Genomic DNA, 27,788 nt, shown 5'->3' on the forward strand with positions numbered 1-27,788 from the left:
GCAGTGAACATAGATTACAGAGAAAAATCAGCAATCTTTGTAACATTTACAAAACTTACAGACTGCTGGAGTGAAATGAATTCTGCTGTTTTAAAAAACTGAGTAAGTTCAGCAAAAATGTAGGCTCAATAATTAAGGCTGTGACAAACAAAATCAAGAAAAGCATCTGTTCATCACAACTTTAGGACAAATTCAAGACCAGTTTGCTGAGGTATGAGACATATTGCTCAAATATGCTGTCAGGGTTTATATTAATAAGTCCAATAGATACAGGGGAAAGGAACTAAATCAATATTATGCTACCGGTTGCATCAGTTCTCGGTAAACAGACCTTTTCAGTATGCACTGACATAAGGCAAAGAGAAAAATAAAGTGAATATTTCTTTTAGGTTTATATAACAGCTGAAACAAAAGGGCCACTGGAATCAGTAAGAACCAAAAAAAAACTATGTACATTTGTTACTCCTTTTAAAAACTAATTTCTCTGATTTAACTAGGAATCAATCTAGTGAAAAATACTCACAGGATTCTACAGTTCTTTCACAGTCTTTCAAGATGCTTAGAAATACCCTCACCTACATCTTGACTGAATCTTAAAGAATGATTTGAGCACAGAAGATAGATCACTGTGCTTGTAAACCAGGCAAGTAACAGAACTGACTGAGGATGTGATTGTCATAATCCTGAGACTGGCAATCAATTAGGATTCAATGAAAATATTAAACAAGCATTTAGCACATCTACACATACCTTCCATCTGAAGACCCCAAAGCACTTCACAGAAGGTACTGAAACAAGGAATTCCCTTTAATAACATGGGATCCTGTATACTGTGCTATAAACTTTACCTACTGTACATGGCAACTACCCCCCAACAAATTAATGAGACAGCACTGCATTATACAGCAAACTGGAAATTATATGGTAATGTTTGTTATTACTAAATTCAATAACCATTAATTGTATTGAAATAGAATATAAATACTCCATAAAATGAAAACACATAATAAATGCATTCTATGGACAGGGAGCTGAGCAGTTAACCAAACCAGGATAGGGCTAAGATGAGAACCAATTAGTGGCAACTCAAATCAAGATCAGATAAAAGTGATATTTGTAGGTTGGAGGAAGAGATTATTATCTCCACCGATCGAGGAAGCATGCCCACTGTTTGTTCCTTATTAGATCCTCTATTGCTCTTGGAGGTAAGTACAGGTAGCAGCAGCAGAGCACTTTATCTGGACTTGGTTTTTATCTTTCCTTTGGATGCAGGCCTTTCCAGTTACCTACCCTTTGTCAGATTTGATTGCTGCTGTACTCAGGAGGACATTTTAAAACTATGAAAAAAAACCCCTTCAGTTAGTACAGATTTCAGCGCCCCACTTATTAAATGGTATTTCACTTAGCGAACATATTACACCTGTGCCCTATAGGCTGCACTGGCTTCCATTTGATTTCTGAATGAAGCTTATGTTGTAGATTTGGACTGATAATGCCCTGAATAGTTAGGGACCTAGCTGCCCTAAAGACTGCTTCTCTTTCCATGGTGCCTTTTGAATTCAGAAGTGGTCAAACTGGAAGCATTTCTAGTTTAAATAGGAATGGATTGGCAGCATGGCTTTTTCAATAAAGAGACCTTCAGCTTTGAAGCTTGCTCCTCACCAAACAGCCAAACACAACCTGCATTTGTTGCATGGCTCATCAGTCCTCCCAGATTTTGAACAAGGGCGTGAAGCATTTCATTGCGGGAAACCAGAGGAGGACTGCAGCGGAAGAAATCTGCTGTGTAGATCTCCTAAAGGGTAACCTTGTTCAGGTTAAGTTTAGGAGCTGTGCAGAAGGAGAATGTGGTTGCCTTAAAGCGCTCATAAGTACTGCAAGAGTAGAGCTGTGATCCTGAGCAGCTGACAAGCACCAGATGGCAGCAAATTCCTCCTGTAAGTCTTCTTTGCCCAAGATAATGCAACTGCTTCAGCTGCTTTGCCCATTCAGCTGCAAGAAAAGGTCTGGTGGCTCAGGTCACACTCTCATCCTTGATGCACTGAATCATGAAAGATATCCCTTCTCCCTGCCTCCCACTCTGTCCTTTTAATACCAGAAGTATAATAGCCAGTAAAGAAACACATTTGTTTCCCCTTTGGGAAAGAGGGGGACTGAAAAGCAAGCAGAACCTAAGAAGGCAGACAAAATGTTAGGCTGATAGCAGGAAAACGGACATTTTGTGAATTTATATGGTAACCTGGCAAAAAACAAACAAAACAAAAGTAAACTATGTGGTCATTTGTACAGCCACAATCACATTATCTAGGCCAGGATTAAGGTTGTGGTGCTGGGACGGTGCTGGTGCAGGTGGTCAGTGCCCCCTCATTTGTCAAGGCATTTATCAACAAAAATCACAGAGCAGTCCCTAAACCTGTGACTTTTACTAAATTTACCAATATCACGCCATGATTTTTTGATAAAAAAGCTGTGACAAATCTGCAGCCCTATTTATGATGTATAAAGGTACCCTTTTTAAAAAAAGTTGTTTTTCTTATAAACAAAACAGAAAACTCATGGACTAAATGAAGAAAAGTGAGTGAAGTGATCTGCGATAAGAGAATGCCTATTCAACTGAAAAGCAAGATCTACAAGATGGTAATTGGGCCAGCACTTTTGTATGGTTCTGAGTGCTGGACACCAAGGAAGAGCCAGGAGCAGTTCTTACAGTGGAAATTACTGTTAAGATGGATGCTTGGAGTTATAAGGATGGACCATGTTTGGAATGTACAATTTGAGGAAGTGTGAAGGTGGTACCAATTATAGGAAAGCTGAGGGAATCCAGACTTAGATGGTTTATTTTCATATGCCCGACATTGGAGGAATATATAGGAAACAGGATGTTAAACCGAAAAGTGGAAGATAAGAGAAGGGCTTGAAGACCTGAAACTAGACGGATGGATGTTATACTAAAGGATATAATTAGTTGTGGCGTTTCCGAGGAACTGCTTCAAGACAGGCTGGAATAGAGAAGGATTCAAAGAGCCAAACCCATGTAGATGAGACTAAGACAAGAAGAAGAAATACCAGGAAAAATCTGCTCTCTCCTAAATTTGTTGGAGGACAAGTGGGAAGAATAAGGGATGCTTATTTTAAGCAAAATTTAACTGAAGGGCTGAAGGCTTTGAATCTTTTACAATATGACTACCATCACTGTACAATAAACAATTAGGTCACCAAAGTAGTTCCAGTAAATATATACAAAACTAAATACATTGCTGTGAATGTTCTTTATAAAAATGTTTTGAATCCAGAAAAATAAGTTCCTGACCTTTTCATCACTGGTAGTGGACTCTGGATGAGGTAAAGGACTATCCTGATGAGTTGTCTCCACAACTGAAGGCTCTTCAGTTTTATTTCTTATGATTGGTGTTGCAAGAGGAGATAGATCTAGAGGCATCTAGAAGAGTAAACATGCAAATAAACCTGTTAGTCACTCAAATTAAAATATGTAAAAACAAAATAAGCTGCTGGGGAAGGTATCAATCCTATGGAGTAGCGGCTCTGTTCTCAAGGAGCACAGGTCATCTAAAGCAGAGCCAGCTCATAAAGCTACCCCATCATTCCCACTTCTACATGACCTTCAGTCCCTTGGGCAGATGTCTGGTTCCTCTCCTTTCAAGTCCTCAGGCCAGCCAAAGTACAGGCCAATCCCTGTAAGTTCTGTAGGAGAAGTGTTCCTTTCCTGAAAACCTTAGGAAGTTAACAGCTGGGAATGGAGCCTAAGGTATTCGGCTTCACAAGATAGCCATATTCTCCAGAAAGCCACTCCCCCTGTCCCTGCCTTGTATTATCTTCAGTCCCTTGGGCTTCTGCATGGCCTGCTCTCTTCTAGTACTCTGAATGCTACAGCTGGCCATACTGATTTTAACAACTTGAGAATGAGGACAATTATGTGACCATTTATCTGACCATGTAGGTCACACTGTATTGGGCTCCTTGTCTGTAACTGATTACATTTTCAATTCAATCATAACAGCTTGTAATGAAGAACTCTCAAAATCACAAATACCACTTTACCACATAACATGCTAAAATTTTAAATTACATTGCTAAGAATAAAGTTTAAAGTTTGAAAACACTTTAAATCTCAAAATATATGCAAGTCTAAGTTGGAAATCTCAACCTCAGGCAAAACTTTTTTAAAAAAACCTAAAAAAACCACACAAGACTCATTTTTCTTTCCCAGTAATTTTCTTTAGTGTGACTGCAGATTTGTTCTGAATAACTGCTCTCCATTACAACCTAACTTCTACTTTATTTTGAACTCACATCATGAAGTCACAATGCGATGCTTATTAAATCTTATAGTTACCAAGCAAATGATTACAATCACAAGTATGGCATCAAAACCTTATGTAAGTTCCGAAAGCTAAGGGAAAAAATGTTATCAAACAAAGATATTGAATAATTATTGAAAAAGACACAATTGTTTAAAAAGAGAATGGGAAAAATATATTTAATTGCTTAAATGGCTTCACATTATTAAAATCTGACAGAAAAACTTTTAAGGGCATGAGGACTACATCTGGAATCCCTTTAAAAATATATATTTTAACCAGTATCACTGATTCTGCTTTAAGAAAGAGAAATTCCAGAGTATTTAGCCAGTGACTCACATATTGCAAACTAGCCCATCTGCCAAAATACCTTAGAGGAAAATAATTCTCTCCAGAAAGATTTTTTACCTTTCATTATACTCTTCTATCTGGTTCTTTTAAGAGACAACCAAACTTTATTAAAGAGAGAGAAATTGTTTAGGAGTGCCCCTTCTCCCTATACTCTTCCAGAACATGGAAGTTAAAAGCCAGAAACTAAAACCTCTGAAAACCAGAAAATGCAGTTAGATAACTCCTCCCACATGATACTCCCTATTAACCCCATTCTCCTTTGATCACTGCCCTTAGGAGTCACTCAGGGAGATCACAGTACAATATCCCTCCCTAAGACATGAAGGTCAGCTGGGAGGATGAAGAGCAGTGTTGAAGAAACTGCAAAGAAGCTTAAAAAATTCTTTGATCCCTGTAGCCTCCTGAGATGGCAGCGAGCACTCTGGAAACCTCCTGCAAGTACTCACAGGCTCAATAGTGCTACATATAATGGTGCGAGACAGTGGGAACATATTAGTGGGAGTCATAATTTGGAGCTGTGTTGGGCACACAGAAAATGGCAGGTGACAGATTTTGTTAGGGATCGTAAGGTCCTATTATATTCCCAGTGCCTCTGCTACCTCCACACAGAGACAAAGAAAACCAAAGATGTGATCCTGCATACCTTTGTACATGTGAATAACTATATTCATATGAGTAAACTTTTTCACATTGGTAAGTGTTTGCAGGTTTGGGCCCTACGCATTTATAAATGGGAAGGAATTAAAATGAAAGACATCACACCTAAATGTATTTAAATAAAGTTAATTAGGAAAGGATTCAATTCAAGTTTACACAAAAATTCAATTTGTACAATAAGAACAAGTGTGGTGGTTTTGGTTGTTATCAACATTTGTCTTTCAAATGGGATCTGTCTGTCAAAGGGATTTAAACGTCACTTTTACTGAAGTTAAAGTAGTAAAATCGGTTCTCAAACCATACTTCACTTTTAGTTGCTGAATTTGATTACCACTGTTTAACTCATTACTAATATTCAGTTGTTAAAATAATGTGTACATTGTTAAAGTGTTGTCTAATCTGTATACCTGCAAAACAATTGAAGTATAAGAGTTATTCCTTCCACCTGATTTTATGTATATATTTTTTCCTCTTGTAAGAACTGGATTCTTTTTAGAACCATTTACTCATCTAGGGCCTCACCAAAAGCCTACTGGATTCAATGGAAAGGTGCCCATTCACTTTAATAAACTGTGGATCGGGCCTTTAAATAATTAAAAGACAGCAGTAAAGCCAATTAAAGTCACATTGTGTAAAATGAAGCAGGTGTGTTAGTCTTTGCAGGATTGGGGCCTAAATTTATATTCTCTCCACACAACTTATATGTACATTTCTGTGTTGATGACTGATGCATTTCAAAGTTGAAAAACAAAATAATGAGAACATTAACTTTTTTAAAGCGTACATTCCACTAGGACATGGTTCCTCTGCTTTATCAAAACAAACAAATCTCTCAGTACACTATATACTTCCAGACCCCCCCCCCCCCCAAAAATGTATACAGTAACTTCTAAGCCCAATATTGCCAACATACTTTTTTAATGTCATCTTCTGAAGCCTTTTTGAATTCATTTTCAAAAGGACTTGCTAGTTCATTGAATAAACCCACTTCTTCACAGTTCTTCAAGAATCTGGTTGGTGTTGGTGTCTGATCTGAAATGAAACGAAACATTTTTTTCCCCAAAATACCATTTAGTAAGTACATGTTACTACTATTTTCAAAATAAAAATATGAAAATACCACCAATGCCCAAGTTTTAATTACTGTGGTTATTTATCCTAAAGTTAACACTAAAGCAAACAACCAACTAGTTAAAATAAGGACTCTTCTTTAACATTATTTAAAAACAAATTTAAGATCCAACTTTTCCCTTTAATTATAGAGACTTGCAGCCCATTCTACCTAAAACCACTATTGCTAAGGTTACCAACTCATTTATTTTAAATAATTTTTCAATTAAAGCGGGCATATAACTCTTCAAAACTTTCTGGCAATTTAATTCAAAACACATTTGATATTTTTACTGTGTGTGTGTAAAAATAATATTTTGGCCAGTTTGGAATACTTCTATGCTAGTTTTTCTTAAAATTGCTTATTAAACAACTTAGCTGTCAGTTATTTCATAATGTGGGTTTTGCTTCCACCTATTTTGGAGAGAGTAGTTAGATCTGAAAAATATTTAAATGATTAAAAATAGACACATCAGATACATGGGCCAATTTTCTTAGATTTTTAATGTTATTTTTAATAATACACTCTATAAATAAACATTACGATATGGATGAAGGCTCGTTCCCACTTTGACGGGGGCACACTTTGCTATGCCCTGGTACAAATTAATAGGTGTAAAACCCAACAATACACACGAACGGGTGAGCAGAGATTGCTATCAGAGGGAAGCCTTTCATTAGGCTTGCTCTTCTGTTGAGTGGAGTTCCCTCTTACCTCATCACTTTCCACTTTCATATACACACTAAGTAGCAGGCTACAATGGAGGCTTGAATGGTTACATACATAAAGAAAAATCAGATAAAAATATTGTATTTACATTAATAACTGTTAACTTTTGGAAGGTGGCATTCACTTGTAGTTTTGGTAATTAGGAAGATTCTCTCATTCAAAACCCCAGGGATAAGACTGGAAAGGGAGATATGGTATGTGGCCAAAAAGTTTCCTAGGCCTCCAAGGCACACTTCTTTTCCTCTTTCATTCAGGCCAGCCAGAAGTAGAACTGTTGCTCCACCTGCTGGAGACACACAACTGAGCTTTGTAGACCAGTAAGTCCCTCATGGTACAGATACAGAGGAAGATGTAATCAAAAGTCTGAGTTCTGTCTCCATTTGTTGGCTGAAGGAACAACTCTTAAGTGCCTGGATTAGCAGAGAGGATCCTGATGGAATCATGGACCTGTTTTGTATTTGTCCTTTTATTGTGAACAACAATAGGGACTACTGCTTTTGTTATTCATATGCTGTGTCATTTGTAAGTTGCATGCAAAGTGTGGTGAAAATAGTATCCCAAAATTTTTTTATTTAAAAGATGTTTGCAAACTAGAATCACAGCACTTCCATTGACTATTGTGTGAATGACTTCTGGACTCATTTTAAATCTATATTTTGGATAGTATGGAAACTCCCATTTATTTCACTTAGAATTTATGCACTGTCAGGGGAAAGTAAGCTGTTTTACCGTATAGTATGTATTATAAATATAGGAGATAACATTACACAAGGTTCCACTAATTTCAAGGGGAGTTCGTGGATGACAGTCGGTGAAGATCATGGAAGTACGGTAGCGCACTTGGGAAGGCAGATAAAGAACTCTCTCATTGTTTCACTGACACTCATCTGATTGCCGGATAGATGTCCCCCGCAAACTGCACACACTGCAGATAGCATTTATGGTATTTAAAAGTCTGCCAGTTTTTTTTAATTGTAGAATTCCATTTGTCTGCCTCTCCTAATAAATTAGCAACTTGAGATAACAGAAAGTTGGAAAGAGGGGCTAGTGCATTTGTACAATTAAATTAGACTGCTCCACCAATGGAAAATGTTTTGACTATATCCATAGTGTAATATATGCTCTATCCCCAAGAAGTTCAAGAGGAACTTACTTAGCAAAATTTACAGTTTAATGGTTCATTCATGTTTGGTCTGTGTCTATAAGAGCCATAGACTTAATAAATTTAGAGAGGAACTTTTTAAAGAAATAAAACAATAATAAGAAAATAAGATTCTGACTGACCAAGAAAGGCAAAGGGATTCAGAGGTGAAATATTGATTTCAGATATTGTAAATAAGTAGTTTTGACTTAGACAAAATTAAAAGGCTTGTCTTCTTTATAACAAACTATTTATTTTAAAATATTTACAATACTATTGATTGATTTTCTTGAGACAACTGAAGTCTGTAAAATGTGTAGTATTTTTAGAAAAAAACAAAAAACTATTTCAACATACATGTAAACTATAAGGGCAACCAAGACCTTGGGGAAGCGTTTACGTGTCAGATGAGGTTAGACATAAAAGGTTATACAGTATGTGCTTTAACTTATGTAAGCATTCATATAAGAACCAACTATTGCAATATTGACAATCCTGTATTTATTCTATATATCATGCGAAGAGAGGTGATTTAGATAGAAATGTAATGGATAATGAATACATGTTGCAAATCTTTACCATACAGGAATTCTTTGGTATTTTCTTTCACCAGTCTACAGAAGTTATATCATGTACAAAACCCCACAAAATTTGTGTACATTCCAGGAGAAAGATGGATAATTTATTAATAAAAGTATATACTAACCAGCCACAATGACACTGTCATTACGAGCTGGACCAAATTTCAGTGTCATCTCATGTTTATGTTTATGGACAGCCAAATGATCCTCGTTGGTAAAACGCTGTAGCAAAAAGTTTTAAAGTACAGTTAAAACTTTGAATTTGACCAAAGTGAACGTAATTATATGGAAAGTCATTTTCACAGCATGTAAAACCATCATTATCACTAAAATATCAGTTGATTTTTTTTAAACATAAACATCTGTTCTTGTTAATGCTGGATATAATATTCTCCCATCAAGTGGTCAGAAAGAGTTAACTAAAAAAAAAATATATATATATATACATATATATATATATATACACACACACACAATACTGATAATGAATGTCCACAATAATTAAGTAACAACACTATGAGTCAGTAAAAATCAACATAAAACAAATTTTTACTTTCTGATACTGTGAAGAACCTTACAGTCATCAAAAAGTCAAGACACGTTTGACACAAAGGGAGTATTATAAACATTTATCGTCTTTGAGCACAGTAACTTCTGTGGTTTTTGCAATTACAGAAGAGTGGGTTCGCTGCCATAGCTAAAGTTGAACATGGTTAAGGTTGAACATGGCTTTTTGTTTAAGGGTTGACCACTGTGAATACTCTACAATCCACATGCCTATTTGGATTGTCTTTGCTGTGCAGCATGGGCCTGTAGAGTAGGGTTAATAATCCATAAAGGGGTCATTTGATCAAGGGGGGGTCCCCAAAGATACAATCCCTCAGCTTTTTATAAAATCTTTTTTTTTTTTTTTTTTTGCACACACCTGGAACTCAGATTATGGCTCCAACAGTCCCCAAACTGATCTCATTCACTCAACATTTAATTTAGCTAGCATATGGCACCCAGTCAATACAATACTGAAAAAGTTATTGACAGAGTTTATATCTCCAGAATGGCTTTTGCCAAAACTGATGAGCCAAAGAGATGGAAATGCACGTGCGCAGCAAGGGTGCTAGGCAGGCTGTTGTCACAATAACTAGGCGGCTTCAGGAAACATGATGTGTTCACTGTACTCATCTATTTTGAGTTCTACCCCTGCCTTTGGCAGCTTTCACAGAATGTGCATTGTGCACATCCTTGCTCTTTGCCTGTATTCTGCAGCGCTGCTTTTGGAAGTTTTACCAAGACCAATGTTTCTGGTTTAAGAACAATATTTTAAATTGCTCTAAAATCCACATGCAGATTCTGATTTTACTTTAGAAATATTGTCCAGGAAATGACCATTAATTAAATAGAGAGAAGATGAAAGACCACTAGACAGAATAACTAAATCACACGTCAGTCTTTGTCTGTTTCCTGACCAATGGAACTGAGTGTGATCAAAAGGATAGCAAGTCAATGTGTCATTGGTCAAGGGGTATCTACTATACAACTCACTCTCAGGAGCTTTTCACAATTTTTTCAAATTCTTATTACTTTGTTGGGACACTGCTGAGGAATGTGTGTACAGGGGAGGTGTCAGAGCAGTGAAGGAGAATGGGGGGAAGGGCTGGAGCAGGACAGGAATTGTGAGGTTGGGAGGTGGGCTTTTCCCCTTAGGGCTGTATTCTGGCACAGCTACTGAGGGACCCAAACACGCCAAGGATAATTCAAATGCTGGTTTGCCCCACATTCTCCCCTCCCCTAGCCCTGCCCGGGCCAGGTAGTGGCAGTAGAAGGGGGGGAGGGAGGAGAAAGGAGATTCCTCCCATTCACAGCCCCACAGCTGGGGGCTAGGTAAGCTCAAGGAACCAGGGGGCTCCTGCCTCTCAGAGGGGGTCTTAGCCCCTGTCCCTCCCACTCTGCATGTAAGCTAGGACCTGGAGGGTTCCAGCCCTTCATGGGGAAGTCTGAGTCCTTGCCTCACCACATAAGAGCCAAGATCTGGATCTTCTGCTGAAAATGGATGTCTAGAGCCTCTTCCCCATACACTATGGCCAGATTTGGGGTAGATACTTTTTCTCCACCCACCTGCCTCTTCCTGGTTTCAGCTGATGGAATCCTCATAGCCCCACCACCTTCCCACCTGCCTATAGCCCCTCCAAGATCACCAGGGGCACGGAGTGCCAAGGAGAAGAGTGGAGCTGGTAAATGTGTGGAAAGGGCTCAAAGCAGCAGGCATATGGAGGGAACGTTGGAGGAGACAGAGCAGTGTCAGAGCAGTAATAGAAGAGTCTGAGCAGCTTGGAGGAATATGGGGCTTGGAATAATGCAGGAAAGAGTGGAGTGAAAGGGGGTCAGAGATGTGCAGCAGGTGATATTGTAGTGGCTTCAGCTCTGCCCCCACCAAAACCCCACATCCATCAATATTAACATCAATTATACGTACTTACATGGCTCCTATCACTGTAGTATCCGAGTGCCTCAATCTTTAACTACAGTAACTCCTCACTTAAAGTCGTCCCGGTTAACATTGTTTTGTTATGTTGCTGATCAATTAGGGAACATGCTCGTTTAAAGTTGTGCAATGCTCCCTTATAAGATAGTTTGGCAGCCGCCTGCTTTGTCCACTGCTTGCAGGAAGAGCAGCCCGGTGGAGCTAGCTGGTGGGGGGCTTGGAACCAGGATGGACCGGCAGCCCCCCTATCAGCTCCCCGCTCCCCTAAGGTCCCTGTGCAGCAGCCGCCCAGCAGGCTATCAATTGCCAGCAGTTCAGCTGTCCCTCCCCCCACTGCCATGTGCTGCTCCTGCCCTCTGCCTTGGAGCTGCTCTCCAGAGCCTCCTGCTTGCTGGGAGGTGGGGGCAGGGGTAGGAGGGGGGGCTCCCTGCTCCTGCACCCCGCTTACCCCATCTCCATAGAGCAGGGGGGACACACGACAGGGCTCAGGACTTAGGGAGCTTCCTGGCAGCAGCTGCTGCGGTATCAGCTTGCTGATTAACTTGACAAGGTAGTGTACTTAAGAGTGGTGTCAGCCTACTTAAAGTGGAAATGCGCATCTCCCTCTCTCACAGTCAGGGTGTGGGCCTCTGATTGCCATGCTGTCTCCCCTCCCTCCATTTGTGCTGCCTTGTAGAGTGTGAGGCTACATTAACAACGAGTTAACCCTTGAGGGCTCAGCCAATTGTTAGTTCATCATTTAGCAGTAAGGCATTCCCTGGAAAATATCCCACCATCTGACTCCACCACCTCAACCAAGCTTCACAATCATCATCGCTGTGTACAGTATTAAATTGTTTGTTTAAAACTTATACTGTGTGTGTGTGTGGGGGGGGCCTTCTGTCTGGCAAAAAAAAAATTTCCCTGGAACCTAACCCCCCCCCCATTTACATTAATTCTTATGGGGAAACTGAATTCGCTTAACATCGTTTCACTTAAAGTCGCATCTTTTAGGAACATAACTACAACGTTAAGTGAGGAGTTACTGTATTTACATTCACAACACCTCTGTGAAGTAAGGAAGTGTTATCATTCCCATTTTACAGATAGGGAACTGAGACTCAGAGACACGAAGTGACTTGTCAAAGGTCACACAGGAAGTTTATGGTGAAGCAGGGAATTGAAACTGGGTCTCTCAAATCCCCAGTCCTAACCACTGGATCATCCTTCCTCTGATGACCTCACTCCTGCCTTCAAAAAATGCTCCCCGCTCCCGACTCTACGTTAGTCCTTGCACCATTGCTGCATCCTTTCCCCAGTTTCTCAAACTGCATGTTCCATGCTAATGCCTGCTTCTCTGTGGACAGGAGGGCTGAGGAGAGAGATGAGGAGATGATGTAAGGGCACTGAAGACACTAATGTGCGGCCAGTGTATTCTGTGGCTGGGATAATCCCTGCCAAGGAGATAGAGGCAATGGAGGTGGAGACCTGGGCTGTGGTACATGAGCACACTGAGGAATTATTGTGCTTTTTTTTTTTAAATTCAAAGGAAGTTAAATTCACGAAAACTTCATTAAAGCAGAGTTAATGTTTCCCAGTCACGCTTTGTGCCCTTCCAGAATGTGGAAAATGGCTCAACTTAAACCTCTGAAAACCTGAAAATACAAAGTTAAGGTACATGCCACCCCTGCAATGCAATCTTAACACTGCTCTTTTAGAGCGATTCCCCAGCATACCAATTACATATATTCACAGCATAGATGCTTCAGAACACTTGGGAACAGAGCATACAGCACAGTAGGATAAAGTCTAGTACCTTCTCTTTTCCAAGGCAAACCTTGGGTTTACGTCAGGTGTAGGAAACTACCTACCTACCCTTGGTCTACACTCAAACACTGAGTTTACTCCACACAAACCACCCCAGATTTGCAAAAAATGTTACCACACTTCCATCCTTGTTCTGAGGATTTGCTCTGAGAATTTACCTTCACTTATCCTTCAGAAAGCCCCGGACACCACTGTCATGTATGCCATTACACTGCTGATAATCTTCATAACAAGGTAACTGGCACAACTCTACTGACAATCTATAAAACTCAGTGTTGAAGTGAAGCATACTTGATCCCTCAAGGTACACCTGCACCTCTCTTTATATCACAGGCACAGCTCTACCAAGTTGTTCCAATTAATCCCTCCACCATTCAAAACAAGTACACCTAACACAGTGAATATACCTGGAGTCCGTGCAGATAAGTTCCACATATCTGACTTCCGGCATTTAACACAAATAATGGGACATGCTTAGTCCTTTCTCAGATCTACCTAGTATAGATTCAGAGATTTTTAAGGCCAGAAAGGACCATTAGAACAGAGATTCTGACTTCCAGTATGACACAGGCCAGAGAATTTCATCCAGTTACTGCTGCACTGAGCCTAATGCCTTGCGTTTGACTAAACCATCTTCCAGAAAATAAACCAGTCTTAATTTGAAAACATCAAAAGATGGAGAATCCTCCACTTCCCTTGACAGTTTATTAACCTTTGCACTACCCTACTGCCAGCTCCAGTGAAAGTACAGTAAAGGTTGTATTGTTGGGATAGAATGTACCCTTAACCCTGCACTGTGGGTTTTCAGAAGTTTAAGTTTGCCACTCTCCACATTCTGAAAGGGCACAAGACAAGTGAAGGCAAACAACTCTGGGCTAATGAAGTTTTGAGCATTTCGTTTATTTTTCTCAGTTAATATGGATTTTTTAAATCACTGAATTTTTAAAAATTAAATTCTTGAAGAGATGCTATCAACTTGAGTGCTAGTCTTCTTTTTTTTTTTAATTAGCTAAAAGTGCTTTCAGGTATTATTGTCTACCTGCCCCTGACCCCAACTCTACATATTACCTTTTTTTAAAAATGTAAAATATCCTAACAAACCAAAGTGGAAACTGATCAACTTTACAGGGAAAATTGTTAAACAATGTAACTATTTTGTCAAATGCACAAAACATTTTCTTCAACTCCCTTTCAATTATATCAATCCTCAAGGATTCCTGTAACAGGTAAAATATTCAGAGAGAAATTTCATTTTTAAATTGATGATGTCCCTTAAATCTATTTTTATTTAAAACATGGTGAATCAGTGCTCATGAAAATGAGGGACCTGTGGCACTGCTAGAGCAAGGCATAGTGCAGGTTGGTTTTCCCTTTATTGTACTGCAGCAATGAGCACATATTTTACCTGCTCACTGTGCATGCAAGCAGCTACAACATTTACCACGACAACAAAAAGCACAATTCCCATTGATCTCTACGACTGTATACTTCCATTTTTTATATAATTCACATCACATGAGTTACTTCTGAAACCTGCCACACAATTGAGTTTTCTCAGTCTCTAACTCCATGGCACAGAGCCCAAAAAGCTAAGCAGAAATTACTTGAAAGAACAATGTTTCAGATTAGGATTCCTCTTGATTTCTTTTAAATATAAGCCATAACATTCTTTCAAAAATAAAAGTAAGCTGAACTCTTGAATGTAATACTCTAAAATTCCCTTTAAAAAAAAAATCAAAGAACATTCACCTCCTTGAATCTCTCAATTATAAACATTACAATCAGAAGTTAAATACACAATTTGATGTTGAAATGATGATCAGTCTCACTTAAACTGACAAGAAATCAAATTCAGAGTCAACGTTACCACACAGTACTTAGACACTGCCACACAAATGGTACCGTATAAGACTAAGAACAAATCCTAGAGATCTACTAAAATAAATATTTTTGCTTCTATAAAGCAAGATTGTGCAAAAAACAAAAATCCCCGCACAAACCAAACCCCGCTATCTGCAAGAATGCAATGACTTTTCCTTACAGAGCAAGCATAACTTGAGCAGTCATTAGTACATAATAAGAAACACAGAAGACAAGCCTAAAGGAAAATGGCTTATTAGCTTCAATATTATTTAACATAGTGGAAAATTTCCCTCATCTACATGTGGAAAACCCCTACAGGTATGGGCAGCTACATTTTCTGACCACAGATTACATACCTACGTAATCATCATAAGAACAGGTAACAATTAAAAGGTCTTCAGTCTGCTCAGAAGGAGCTAACCACAGGCTGCCCAGATGTGATGTGAAATATTAACTTTAACTCTATTATGAGAGTTGTGTCCATCTAACTATCAAGCTCTAGTTGTTCCTTAAAGTTAGTGTGCGCTTCATTTCGTGGTATAGGCTACCACTCCAACTACAAACTGACCCAGGTTGGGAGATTCACATCCTGGCACCTCCCCTGAAGTCTACATATGTCTTCCTCACTACACCTGCAGGAAGGACCACTTGCAAGTTCGCAGTGGATACTGACAAAATTGTGAGCAGATAAAAGTGAATATTTCATCCCTGTTTGCATCAAGAAAACCTCAAATATTACCTAAAACCATAGAAACTGGACCAGATCAGTACAGAAGGGAAGAAAAACAAGGTTAATAACCTAGAACAAAATATAGTACCCCTTTTCCAATCCTGTTGTGAGTTGAGAAGGCATTATAAGAACATAAGAATGGCCATACTGGGTCAGACCAACGGTCCATTCAGCCCAGTATCCTGTCCTCTCACAGTGGACAGTGCCAGAAGCTTCAGAGGGGATGAACAAAACGGGGCAATTATCAAGTGGTTCATCTTCTGTCATCCATTCCCAGCTTCTGGCAGTCAGAGCCTTAGGGACACCCACAGCATGGGTTTGCATCCCTGACCATCTTGGCTAACAGTCATTGATGAATCCATCCATCATGAACTTGTCTAATTCTCTTTTGAACCCACTTATACTTTTGGCCTTCAGATCCGTAGGCAATGAGTTCCACAGGTTGACTGGGCATTGTGTGAAGACGACATACTTCTTTATGTTTGTTTTAAACCTGCTGCCTACTAATTTCATTTGGTGATCCCCAGTTCTCGTGTTATGTGAAGGGATAAATAACACTTCCTTATTCGCTTTCTCCATCATATCCCCCCTTAGTCGTCTCTTTGCTAAGCTGAACAGTCCCAGTCTTTTTAATCTTTCCTCATACGGAAGCTGTTCCATACTCCTGGTCATTTTTGTTGCCCTTCTCTGCACTTTTTCCAATACTAATACAGCTTTTTTCAGATGGGGTGACCAGAACTACACACATTATTCAAGGTGTGGGCGTACCATGGATTTATGATATTTGATAAATTTATGACATTATGACATTTTCTGTCTTATTATCTACCACTTTCCTAATGGTTACTAACATTGTTAGCTTTTTTGACTGCCACTGCACACTGAGCAGATGTTTTCAGAGATCTGTCCTCGGATAATTACAAGATCTCTTTCTTGAGTGGTAATAGCTAATTTTGAACTCATCATTATATATGTGTAGTTGGAATTATGTTTTACAATGTGCATTACTTTGCATTTATCAACAATGAATTTCATTTTCTCTTTCCTGGCCCAATCACGCGGTTTTGAGAGATCCCTTTGTAAGTCCAAAGCACGCTGCTTTGGACTTAAGCATCTTGAGTAATTTCTATATTGTCTCCACATTTTACAACCTCACTGTTCACCCCTTTTTCCAGATCATTTATGAGTTATACTGAACAGCACTGGTTCCAGCACTTAGCCTTGCAGGACCTCACTATTTACCGCTCTCTACTGTGAAAACTGACCATTTATTCTTACCTTTGTTTCCTATCTTTTAACCAGTTACTCATCCTTGAGAGGACCTTCCCTCTTGTTCCATGACTGCTTACTTTGCTAAAGAGCCTTTAGTGAGGGACCTTATCAAAGGCTTTCTGAAAGTCCAAGTACACTATATTGAGCAGATCACTGTTGTCCACATGTTTGGAGACACCCTCAAAGAATTCTAATAGGGTTACTGGGGTATGATTTCCCTTTTACAAAAGCTGTGCTGACCCTTCCCCAAAATATTGTGTTCATGTGTGTGTCTGATAATTCTGTTCTTTACTATAGTTTCAACCAGTTTGCCTGGTACTGAAGTTAGGCAGACCAGCCTGTAATTGTCAGGATTGCCTCTGGAGCCTTGAAAAAAAAAAAAAGTTATGGTTCAGCTCAAAATGGGAGGGAAATTTGGAAATGCACAAGACCAGAATAGGATTTCAGCTCCCTGTACAGCCTGTGATCCTTTGTAAGGGATTTTCTCTGAAGCTAGCCAATCAATGGGAAGGCTCTCTTCCTGAAGCATGGTTAGAACCAGTAGGCTAGTACTGGATTATTATAATGCACTGGGGAAAATTGAGATGATGTTTTCTGAAACTTAAAGTATGCCCCCAGGCTTCACTATACAAGCACCCTGCTATCATTTAACCTCCACAGATTTCATGAATACTGGAGCTATATTACACTTTGTATTGCACTTGTTTTTCTGCTAATTCCTTCTAGAGAGTTAAGAATGTGATCACTATTACACAAATTAATGCATTATTTGTTTCCATTTAGAAAATTACAAATGCAGAACTAAAACAAAGTGTTTTTTGTGACAGAGATATGACAATTGTGGGGTTTTTCTTTTGTTTTTATTTTTTAAAGACTATCCTTCTGTGGACAGTTTTTGAATTTTTTTAAAAATTACTAAAAATTCTTGCTATCACCTGCTTTACAAAATAATTACAGCATGCAGTTAACTTTTCAGCATCTGTTATTAAGAAATATTTCTACTCTTCAATCTAACATAAAATACATTTACCTGTGTTTGTCTACTTGACCAACATTAATAGATTCAAAGCATCCTATTACCTGGCCACATCCAGGGGCAGTGCATAAAAAGGGTTTGTCATCACTCATATTCCACAGGTCTTTGTATTACCTAGGTTGAAATAAGATTAAAAAAAAAAAAGATATCTCAAAATATTTAAAAGTAATTGCAACAAGTTTCCAATATATCAACCTCCAAAGCCTAGGCTGGAAGAATTACTAAAGATTTTAGTATTCTACTAGCAAGAACCACGCTGCCTCTCTTCTGATTGCAGTGAGCTAAGTATTTGATAATACATGCAAACAAAATGCACACATACAAAATGGGAAATGACTCCTTAGGAAGGAGTACTGTGGAAAGGGATATTGGGGTCATAGTGGATCACAAACTAAATATGAGTCAACAGTGTAACACTGTTGCAAAAAAAGCGAACTTCATTCTGGGATGTATTAGCAGGAGGGGTGTAAGCAAGACACGAGAAGTAATTCTTCCATTCTACTCTGTGTTGATTAGGCCTCAGCTGGAGTATTTTGTCCAGTTCTGGGCACCACATTTCAAGAAAGATGTGGACAAATTGGAGAAAGTCCAGAGAAGAGCAACACAAATGATTAATGGTCTAGAAAACATGACCTCTGAGGGAAGACTGAAAAAATTGGATTTGTTTAGTCTGGAGAAGAGAAGACTAGGAGAGAGACTAGGATAACAGTTTTTAAGCACACCGCACCGCCGGCGCAATGCTCTGGGCGGCGGGGCTGCGAGCTCCTGGGGCAGCGCAGCTGCAGAGCCCAGCCTGACCCGGTGCTCTGTGCTGCGCGGTGGTGTGGCTGGCTCCAGCTGGGTGGTGTGACTGTAGCACCGTCAGCCACCGGTGCTCCAGGCAGCGTGGTAAGGGGGTGGGGGGAGGGTGGGGGTTTGGATACAGGGCAGGGGAGTTTGGGATGGGGTTGGGGCAGTCGGAGAGCGAGGAACAGGGGGGTTGAATGGGGGCAGGGGTCCCGGAGGGAAGTCAGGAAGGAGGGGGGGATTGGAATGGGCAGGGGGGGGGAGGAAGTGATGGATGGGGCAGGGGGGAGAAGCAGGCCACACCCCCCTCTCCTAACTCGCTCGCCATACAATTTCCAAAACCCAGTGCAGCCCTCAGGCCAAAAAGTTTGCCCGCCCCTGGTCTAGATAATGCTTAGTGCTGCCATGAGTACAGGGGAGTGAACTAGAAACTAGATGACCTCTCGAGTCCCTCATAGTCCTATGATTCTATGATAATCAATGGAGTAATATTTCAACACATATGGCTTTGAGGGTATGTTTTACAAGTCCTGTGAGATAGATACACAAATCCAAATAGGTACACATAGCAGATTTTGAGCATGCATCTCAGTTCGAAAGACAAAATTATTAAAAAAACCGTATACCACATGTGTAACCTGTGAAGCATGTTCCACAAGATATCACTTAGGCAGTTTTTATAATTAGAATAAAAATATATTGCAAATGCCTGGTTTTTACAAATACAAAAAAAAAAAAAAAAAAAAAAGCGTAGCAGATAACATCCAAAGAGACAAGTGCACAGCACCAATAAGCTAGGGAAAACAACTCATTCCCCGATTTTCTCATGATCTACCTTTAAAGCCAAGTCAGTGTATTAGGGATGCCTATGCACATCTCCACAGAAGAGACGTCTTTTTAAAAAATAATATTTATAAAAATATACATTTCAATACCATTTCAGAAATGCTATAACATTAATAAAATAAATAATAATAATATTTACCTAAAGACTTTATATATGTATAAGTCGTCAGCAGAAGACCAAAATGCTACTTTACTTAGCAATGCTCTAAACAGACAGAGACAGAGACACACATGTCTATACCTGGCAGATTTCACATGTAAGCCAAATTTCATAAGGTGAGCAGTTTAATCACATTCTCCTTTTCATGGCAATGAACTGTAATTAAAGAAAACAATTATTGTGCATGCTAAATAAACAAAATGCAGTTATTCCCTTTAATGTGTCTGGATAAATTATAAAATACCATTCATTACCCTGGATCAGGTTCAGATTGCATTGTATTCTTGCTATTTATGCATATACAGTATTTGAGTTTCTCTCTCCATAAATACAGCCTTCCTTCTCAGAACTACTATTTTTCAATTTAATACACAGTTTCATGCAAGCATGAGTGACGCAGTTATACTGACATAGCTCCCGGTGTAGACAGCACTATGCTGATGGGAGGGCTTCTCCCTTCTACATAGCTACCCCCTCTTGGGGAAATGGAGTACCTACGCCAAAGGGAGATGCTCTCCTGTCAGCATAGGTAGCTTCTTCACTAAGTGCTATAGCTGTTACAGTTCTGTAAGTTTAGAAAAGCCCCCAGTTTCCTTAAGAGCCTTTGGTGAGGGACCTTGTCAAAGGCTTTCTGATATTCCAAGTACACTCTATTCACAGGATCACCCTTATCCACATGCTTGTTGACTCCTGAAAAGAATTCTGATAGATTGGCAAAGCAGGACTTCCTTTTGCAAAAGCCGTAATAATTCTTCTCCAACAAATCATGTTTATCTATATCTGACAATTCTATTCTTTACTATAGTTTCTAACAATTTGCCCTGTACTAAAGTTAGGCTTACCAGCCTGTAATTGCTAGGATCTCCTCTAGAGCCCTTTTTAAAAATTGTTGCTACATTAGCTACCTTCCTCTGGTACAGAGGCTGATTTCAGTGATAGGCTACATACTACAGTTCGTAGTTCTGCAATTTCCTATTTAAATTCCTTCAGAATTCTTGAATGAATACCGCCTGGTCCTGGTGACCTATTATTGTTTAATTTATCAATTTATTCTAAAATCTCTTCTACTGACACATCAATTTGGGACAGTACTTCTGATGTGGGTATCTTGTACATCCTCTGTAGTGAGGACCAATGCAAAGAATTAATTTAGCTTCTTTGCCATTGCCTGGTCTTACTTTAGTGCTCCTCTAACACAGGAGTTTCACTACTGTCTGTATTTACAAGAAGTCACTGTATAAAAAGAGAAACCACAATTCTTTAATTAATCTAAAATCTCAAAGAGGTGGGAAAAAATCCAGAACAAACACACAGGAACACTACTGAGAAGAAAAACAAAAACAAAAGTCAGACTGTTTCTAACTAAATGTCTCTTTTCTGGATCTCTGCAAGTATCACGATACCGAAGAAGAGTAAGATCTACTTATAAAGATAAGTCTGAATTGGTTTATATGAGATACAGAGACAGGTTTTTAAAACAAACAAACAAACAAAACACGTAATGAGAAGCCAGAAGAAAAGAAAGGGATGGTGAAAGAAAATGCAATTGTATTTCTTCAGACCAGCAGATCAATAACTAAATAAATATCCACAGACAGAGCCTCCTTTTCTAGGTAACCAAGAACAGGAATGGTACTGGATAGTATTTGTGGATACAACAGGTCAGTAGAGGGCCAGCCCATTTTAACATTCAGAGATAGAAGATAAGGAAATGAAGCAACCAAACTGCTTCATGAACTAAAAAATGACAAATACTCCCAGCCCATAAGTTTATTTAACCCCCATAAGAAAAAGATTCAGAAGTTGAAGAAAAATACCATTGAAAAAAGTATCTTTACACAGCTCCAATGAATGGTGGTTTCAACTGCTGCTTTGCTAGATGAAGTAAGCAATGGCAGCTTTATTAACAGAATGTGCTATGCACTGATCAAATCTGCTTCTCCTCCAAACAGTTTGGACGTGAAAGGTCATGAGACTTTTGGAAATGCCTAAATTTTCACTGGATGTGAATTCTCTCTAGTACATCACTAACCTTTAGACATGAGACAGTTCAACTCTTCGCAGATAGATCCATTAAACTGGCCGTTGTCACTGATGTATGTCATTGATATCCACTGCTTACAGACTTGTTCCAAAAGGGTAGAGGTCCCACTCCCCTTTACTAAATTTGTCTCACAACCACGGGATAGATCTTCTGGCTACTACACACACAATAAAGGAGAGCTCGTGACTCTAGCTATAAGCACTTAACTGAAAAAGCAGCAAAGATATAGTGCAAGAGGTTCCAAGGTATTGATTGTATTACACACATGTTCAACAGTAAAGGACTTTGACTACCTCAGATCAGGAGCAAAGAGATTATTCCAAGAAGAAACACTTAAGAGCCTCTGACTTTGGCTGCCAAGGGAAAGGTTGACATATCAGAGTTTGAATGCCAAGACAAACCACGGACTGAAATTGTTCTGCTATTCCCTTCAAAGAGTTCATGACCTGTCCCAGGTTTCCAAAGGCATTCAGTATTTATTCAACTGTTAAGCAGGTTGTTGATATGTACTATCATCATTTTTGTAAAGATTTAAAGGAACACAGGCAAGTGCCATGGCACAAAAATGAATGTCTAAACTCCAAGGTACACTATAGATAGCATCGTTAAAAGAATATTGGAATATGTAGTCATCTTGAATTTCAATGGATGATTCAAAGTCTTCCCAGAGAGACTATCATCCCATTTCTGCTGTACTCCATTCCAATTTTTTTTTTTCTTGGCTCAGTTTCAAATCTAACATGGGCTAGTCTCAGTTAGGCCTTGAAATTAATTAACTAAACATTGCTGGATCTCTCTCCAAGGGGCACTGGTGGACAACTCCTATATTGGAGCTAGTTGAAGCAGCTCTGTAGCCTTTAGGATTTCCAAAGGCCTGAAGACAGTCATGATGAAGAATGAGAAGGGGCACAACTACCTCTATGTGTCCACCATGACAGTATACCTTGTTGTTAATCTTCAAAGTGGCAAGTTAACTCCATACCAGAGGAAACAGTACAGTACCAGAGTGCCTCTAGCAGATCTAGCTTGTTCCAAATACAGTAGAACCTGAGAGTTACGGATACCTTGGGAATGGAGGTTGTCCGTAACTCTGAAATGTTCATAACTCTGAACAAAGCACAGTTTGGGCTCCAGATCCAGCAGCTGAGTTTGCAAGCTTGTCCCCATCCCTACGGGGGTGGGGGGTGGGGGGAAGAGATATATGTGGTGTGCTGTGCTGTGCGTCCCTCCCAGCCAGGGGAGGGAGGGTAAAAACAGTACAACCCCTCCTGGCGGGGGAGGGGTGGAGGAGTGAAAGACGTGCAGACCCCAGCACTGCTCCTGCTCGGCTGCCTTGGGCTGGCAGCCCCAGTGTCTTGCTGTAAGTGGCTGCCCCACACGTGGGCACAGCATAGTATTTGCTTTTTTTGGGGGGGGGGGGGGGGGAGGATTGGGAGCGGTGGTGGTCTCTGCTGCTACCTGATTGGTTACTCCCAACTTCTCTTGGTGTCCAGTCAGTCTGTAACCCTGGTGTCTGTATCTTTGAGGTTCTACTGTAAGCCTCTCGTCTATTTCAGGATTTGAAATGTCAAAAGCTTTGCTATCTGCCTATTTTTCCTTTTAGTACAGGATTAGGACAATATAAAATAGCACACAGAGTGATTATCTGATTTAAATCTATTGGGTTGAGAGGGAAATAATCCTTTATTTTTTATATTTAATTTCTGATCAAAAGTCAAGCCCTTTGAAACAAGGAGTTGAACAGAAATAAAAAATGATTCAGAAACATTTTTCGAGTGAACTAGAACTGACCCCAGACAGAAAACCTCTGAATCATATTGACCCCAAATGGGAATCAAACCCAAAAAACAGTTCAAAGTAGTAGGTTCAATCATCAGGAGGTACGGAGGGTCTTTTCAGGATGCGCCAACCTTGTAGAGAGAGGAGCAGAGACTACACTTCCCAAGAAGCAACCAGAAATGAGAGGAGGAGGAGGGGGAGAAAAGTATTCTGGGATTGGTAGTTCTCTCTATTTTGCTCAGGTAGACGACTCCCCCTGGAAGAGAACTACCTCTCTCAGAACACCTCCCTCCTCTCACCATCTCCTCCTGCTTGCTGGTGAGTGCTAGAGGCCAGTAATTCAGGCTTCAGACATGATGGGTGAGGCAGGAGGAGTGTGAAACACAGGACTTTTGATTAACTTCAGAATGTAAGGCTTGCTGTGCTTCCGGGCTATTCCTGGCTTTGTTTCCCTGACCCTGAAGTTCCTTCCTGATGCCACTCTAACAGTCACCCTGCACAGGCTCAGTTATTGTGTTACACTATGGGAGACTACTTGAAGGAGGAATGGAGGGACTCTGAAGGGCCTGAAAGGAGGAGGAAGGAAGGGAAGGGAGTTCTAGATGAAGGGGGAGAGGTGCTGTATCAGTTCTTTTCTGACTAATAATAACCCCATTATCACCTCTCCTCCCTGGCTGGCTGGGCCTAAAACTTCTCCCCTCTGTCCACTGTTTCAGGGAGGTTGGTTTGTTTTTTTCAGAACAGAATTATTTCATATTGATTAATTTTAATGTTTGCAGTTCCTGGTGGTGAATCTTTTATTGTTTAATAGACCTGCTGCTTTCCTTTGCTGCTTTTTCTTTTTGCATCCCTGATTTCAAAAAAATTTAAATTAATTAATAACTTTCTTTCTTTTTTAATCTTACAAGAATGTTGGAATGTTTTGAGTTGCATTAAGTCTTTGAGGTGATTGGCTTAAACACACAGAGCCAACTAAATACAGTACATTGCTCCGGCCATTCTGCTGGCCCAATTGCTAATCACTCCCAGCCCCAACAGAGGTTACTCTTACCTAGTCCCTCAGGTATGTCCTTGATAACATGGGGTATGGGTATTATGTGACTTGTGATTCATCCTAACCCAAAAACCCGGCTCATAGTTTGAAAATGTGATACATTTCTGTAGAGAAAAATTTTTAATGAAATTCCATTGAGAAAGTTCCTGAATAATACAATAAAAAATATTCCTTTGCTAAGAGTTACAATGCAAGCATAAGAGCATGTGACAATCTGCTGGAAATGTACCTGAACCAGTTCAAACAGGTTCAAAGTTTTCTAAGTTAGTGTCTGAACCAGAGTTAGGAAACGTTGATAAACTCAGACTGAACCAAAATTTCAATGGTTTGACTCTCTGCTTTGAAAGGAAAATAAATAAATTTTATTGAAGTGAACTATTCACTGGACAAAGGTCAAAGCTAATCTGGCCTCTGTTAACATTATTTTATTGCAGGACACGGCATAAGGTAGTTTTATGAGCATGAGACATCATGCTGTAATGGGCTGCCAATTAACACCTGAAAAACTGTATTTTGACAAGTTTTGCAACCTTTAGGCTTAAATATAAGGATCTGACCGGCTATGGTCAGAAAGAACCCTCTGAAAACCACCATTTGCACATGTGCCATAGAAACTGGCTAGAGTTTGGCAGCTAAATTCTTCAAATATTCTATCTGTACCAAGCAAACTCCACCCCTACACAGCTCCTGTTTTCAACTGCACTGAACATGCTCTAGCCCAGGGGGCTGAGTAGGCTGTTCCCTGCAATTGCTTCTCCCAGCTGCCAGGGGCCGGAACGGAAGAGACAGATTGTCCCTCTTGCAATCTCAATGGTCCCCTGCTGTTGTCCATGGAAAAGGAGAAAGCAACAAGACTCAAATGTAAGAGAGATAGAAATAGGAGTATGAGGTAAAGAAAACCACAAAAACCACATACCCATCCTGACCCTGGAATATAATGCAGGATTATTGAATCTCAACATTCCTTTGCTAGCCAGGAAAAATCTTTAAAACCCACAAAGTGTGTCTCCACCTCATCTAGCGGCTGCTCCACAAAGAGAATCACAGCATACTACTATGATTGCTACCAGTTACTCTGTTAACTATCGTCGTAGCAGTCTCTGATGTGGAGGTAAAGTTTCCAATCCTTCAGACCACCCATCTGGCTCAACAATTAAATTTTCAATTTGCCCCCCCCCCTTTTTTTTTTTAAATTAAAACACCTGCAAATCAAGCCCCTAGTGTTCAGTTAGACACCCAAACAATGAGGAACAAACAACCTGTGAAAAATCTGGCTTATGGGAGTTGCTGCACATCACATAGGAATCCTGTGGCAGTAGATAGAATCAAATCCCAGAGCAGCATTCAGTTGTCTTAACCACAAGTTTATTCTCTCTCTTCCTGCAGTTCGCTGCTTCATTCACTATACTCTTTCCAACTTATGCAGCAAATGAGGTAGGGATCCGACAAACAATAGCCTCATTCACTCCACAACCTTGGTTCACCTCCAGAGCACCAGTCATCCTGCACTATTAATAAGGCAGAGGGTCTGTGGGAAAAAAATGTGATCATACAGTTGAAGATTATAATACAATCTTCTTAGCATATGCTCAGTATGCCTCAGGAGGCACGTGACCAGGATGCATCACCGAATTTGGTCCACTGGTGGTATTATAATGAATATGCACAAGGGGGCTGAATTAAGGTTGCACAACCAGTCTTAGTTCTAGCATTTCCTAAACTTCCAAGTGTTTGACTGTGCAACCTTAAAGTTCTCTGAATGTAATTTTTAAAAATGTAATTGAACACTTGTATTATAGTAGTGCCCAAAGGCCTCTACTAGGATTTTGTCCCCTAATGCTAGCAGCACAAAAACACATAATAATGCTCCCTGCTCCAAGGAGTTTATAATCTAAGATTACAAGTGGGATATGATGGGTAGAAGGATATAGAAATCAAATATATACAATTTTGATGGGCATAATGTACAATAAAAAAAAATCTTCAAATATATATAAGTGCCAACTATCCTCATCTGAGTCATAATTAACTTAACACTGATTTAAGTGTCATGGCACAGTTGGGACTTGACGAGAGATCTGGGATCAGCTCAAAGAATAGGTTCCACGTGTAAGAAGGTGCAGAGTCATATATATGAGAAGGTGACAAACGGCTAAACAAGACTAGCATAGTTAACAGAACAGAGAAGCCATGTTTAATGTGATGAGAGACAAGCAAAAGCACATAGCTAGGGCAGAATTCTGAAGGTTGCGGGAGGTGAGGACAAGAAGCTTGACTTTGATGCACTGAAACAGGAGGAGGATAATGGACCCAGGAAGATGCATTTTTTATCCTTTGGAATCATATGACTCTTTCAGCCATGTTACCCTAAGACATTTGGTTTATGTAATTTTACCTGTCTGTCTACTGGTATGCTGTATTGCCTTTTCTGCGGAAAAGGACCTGGGGTGACAGTGGACGAGAAGCTGGATATGAGTCAACAGTGTGCCCTTGTTGCCAAGAAGGCCAATGGCATTTTGGGATGTATAAGTAGGGGCATAGCGAGCAGATCGAGGGACGTGATCGTTCCCCTCTATTCGACACTGGTGAGGCCTCATCTGGAGTACTGTGTCCAGTTTTGGGCCCCACACTACAAGAAGGATGTGGATAAATTGGAGAGAGTCCAGCGAAGGGCAACAAAAATGATTAGGGGTCTAGAGCACATGACTTATGAAGAGAGGCTGAGGGAGCTGGGATTGTTTAGTCTGCAGAAGAGAAGAATGAGGGGGGATTTGATAGCTGCTTTCAACTACCTGAATGAAAGGGGGTTCCAAAGAGGATGGCTCTAGACTGTTCTCAATGGTAGCAGATGACAGAACAAGGAGTAATGGTCTCAAGTTGCAATGGGGGAGGTTTAGATTGGATATTAGGAAAAACTTTTTCACTAAGAGGGTGGTGAAACACTGGAATGCGTTACCTAGGGAGGTGGTAGAATCTCCTTCCTTAGAGGTTTTTAAGGTCAGGCTTGACAAAGCCCTGGCTGGGATGATTTAACTGGGAATTGG

General features: G+C 39.9%; 1 protein-coding gene across 1 annotated transcript in view; it reads right to left on the bottom strand.

The window, feature by feature from the left end:
* The window catches only part of ATF2 (activating transcription factor 2), an 86,883-nt gene that overhangs the window by 49,387 nt on the left and 9,708 nt on the right, over nt 1-27,788 (bottom strand). The window contains 5 exon segments of the mRNA XM_074967625.1: nt 3,311-3,439; nt 6,241-6,359; nt 9,015-9,111; nt 18,120-18,189; nt 19,949-20,023. Coding sequence (XP_074823726.1) covers nt 3,311-3,439; nt 6,241-6,359; nt 9,015-9,111; nt 18,120-18,189; nt 19,949-19,980 — 447 coding nt within the window. The 5' untranslated portion in view covers nt 19,981-20,023.

This window comes from Natator depressus, chromosome 11, assembly GCF_965152275.1.
Source record: "Natator depressus isolate rNatDep1 chromosome 11, rNatDep2.hap1, whole genome shotgun sequence".
Classification (NCBI taxonomy): Eukaryota; Metazoa; Chordata; order Testudines; family Cheloniidae; genus Natator; species Natator depressus.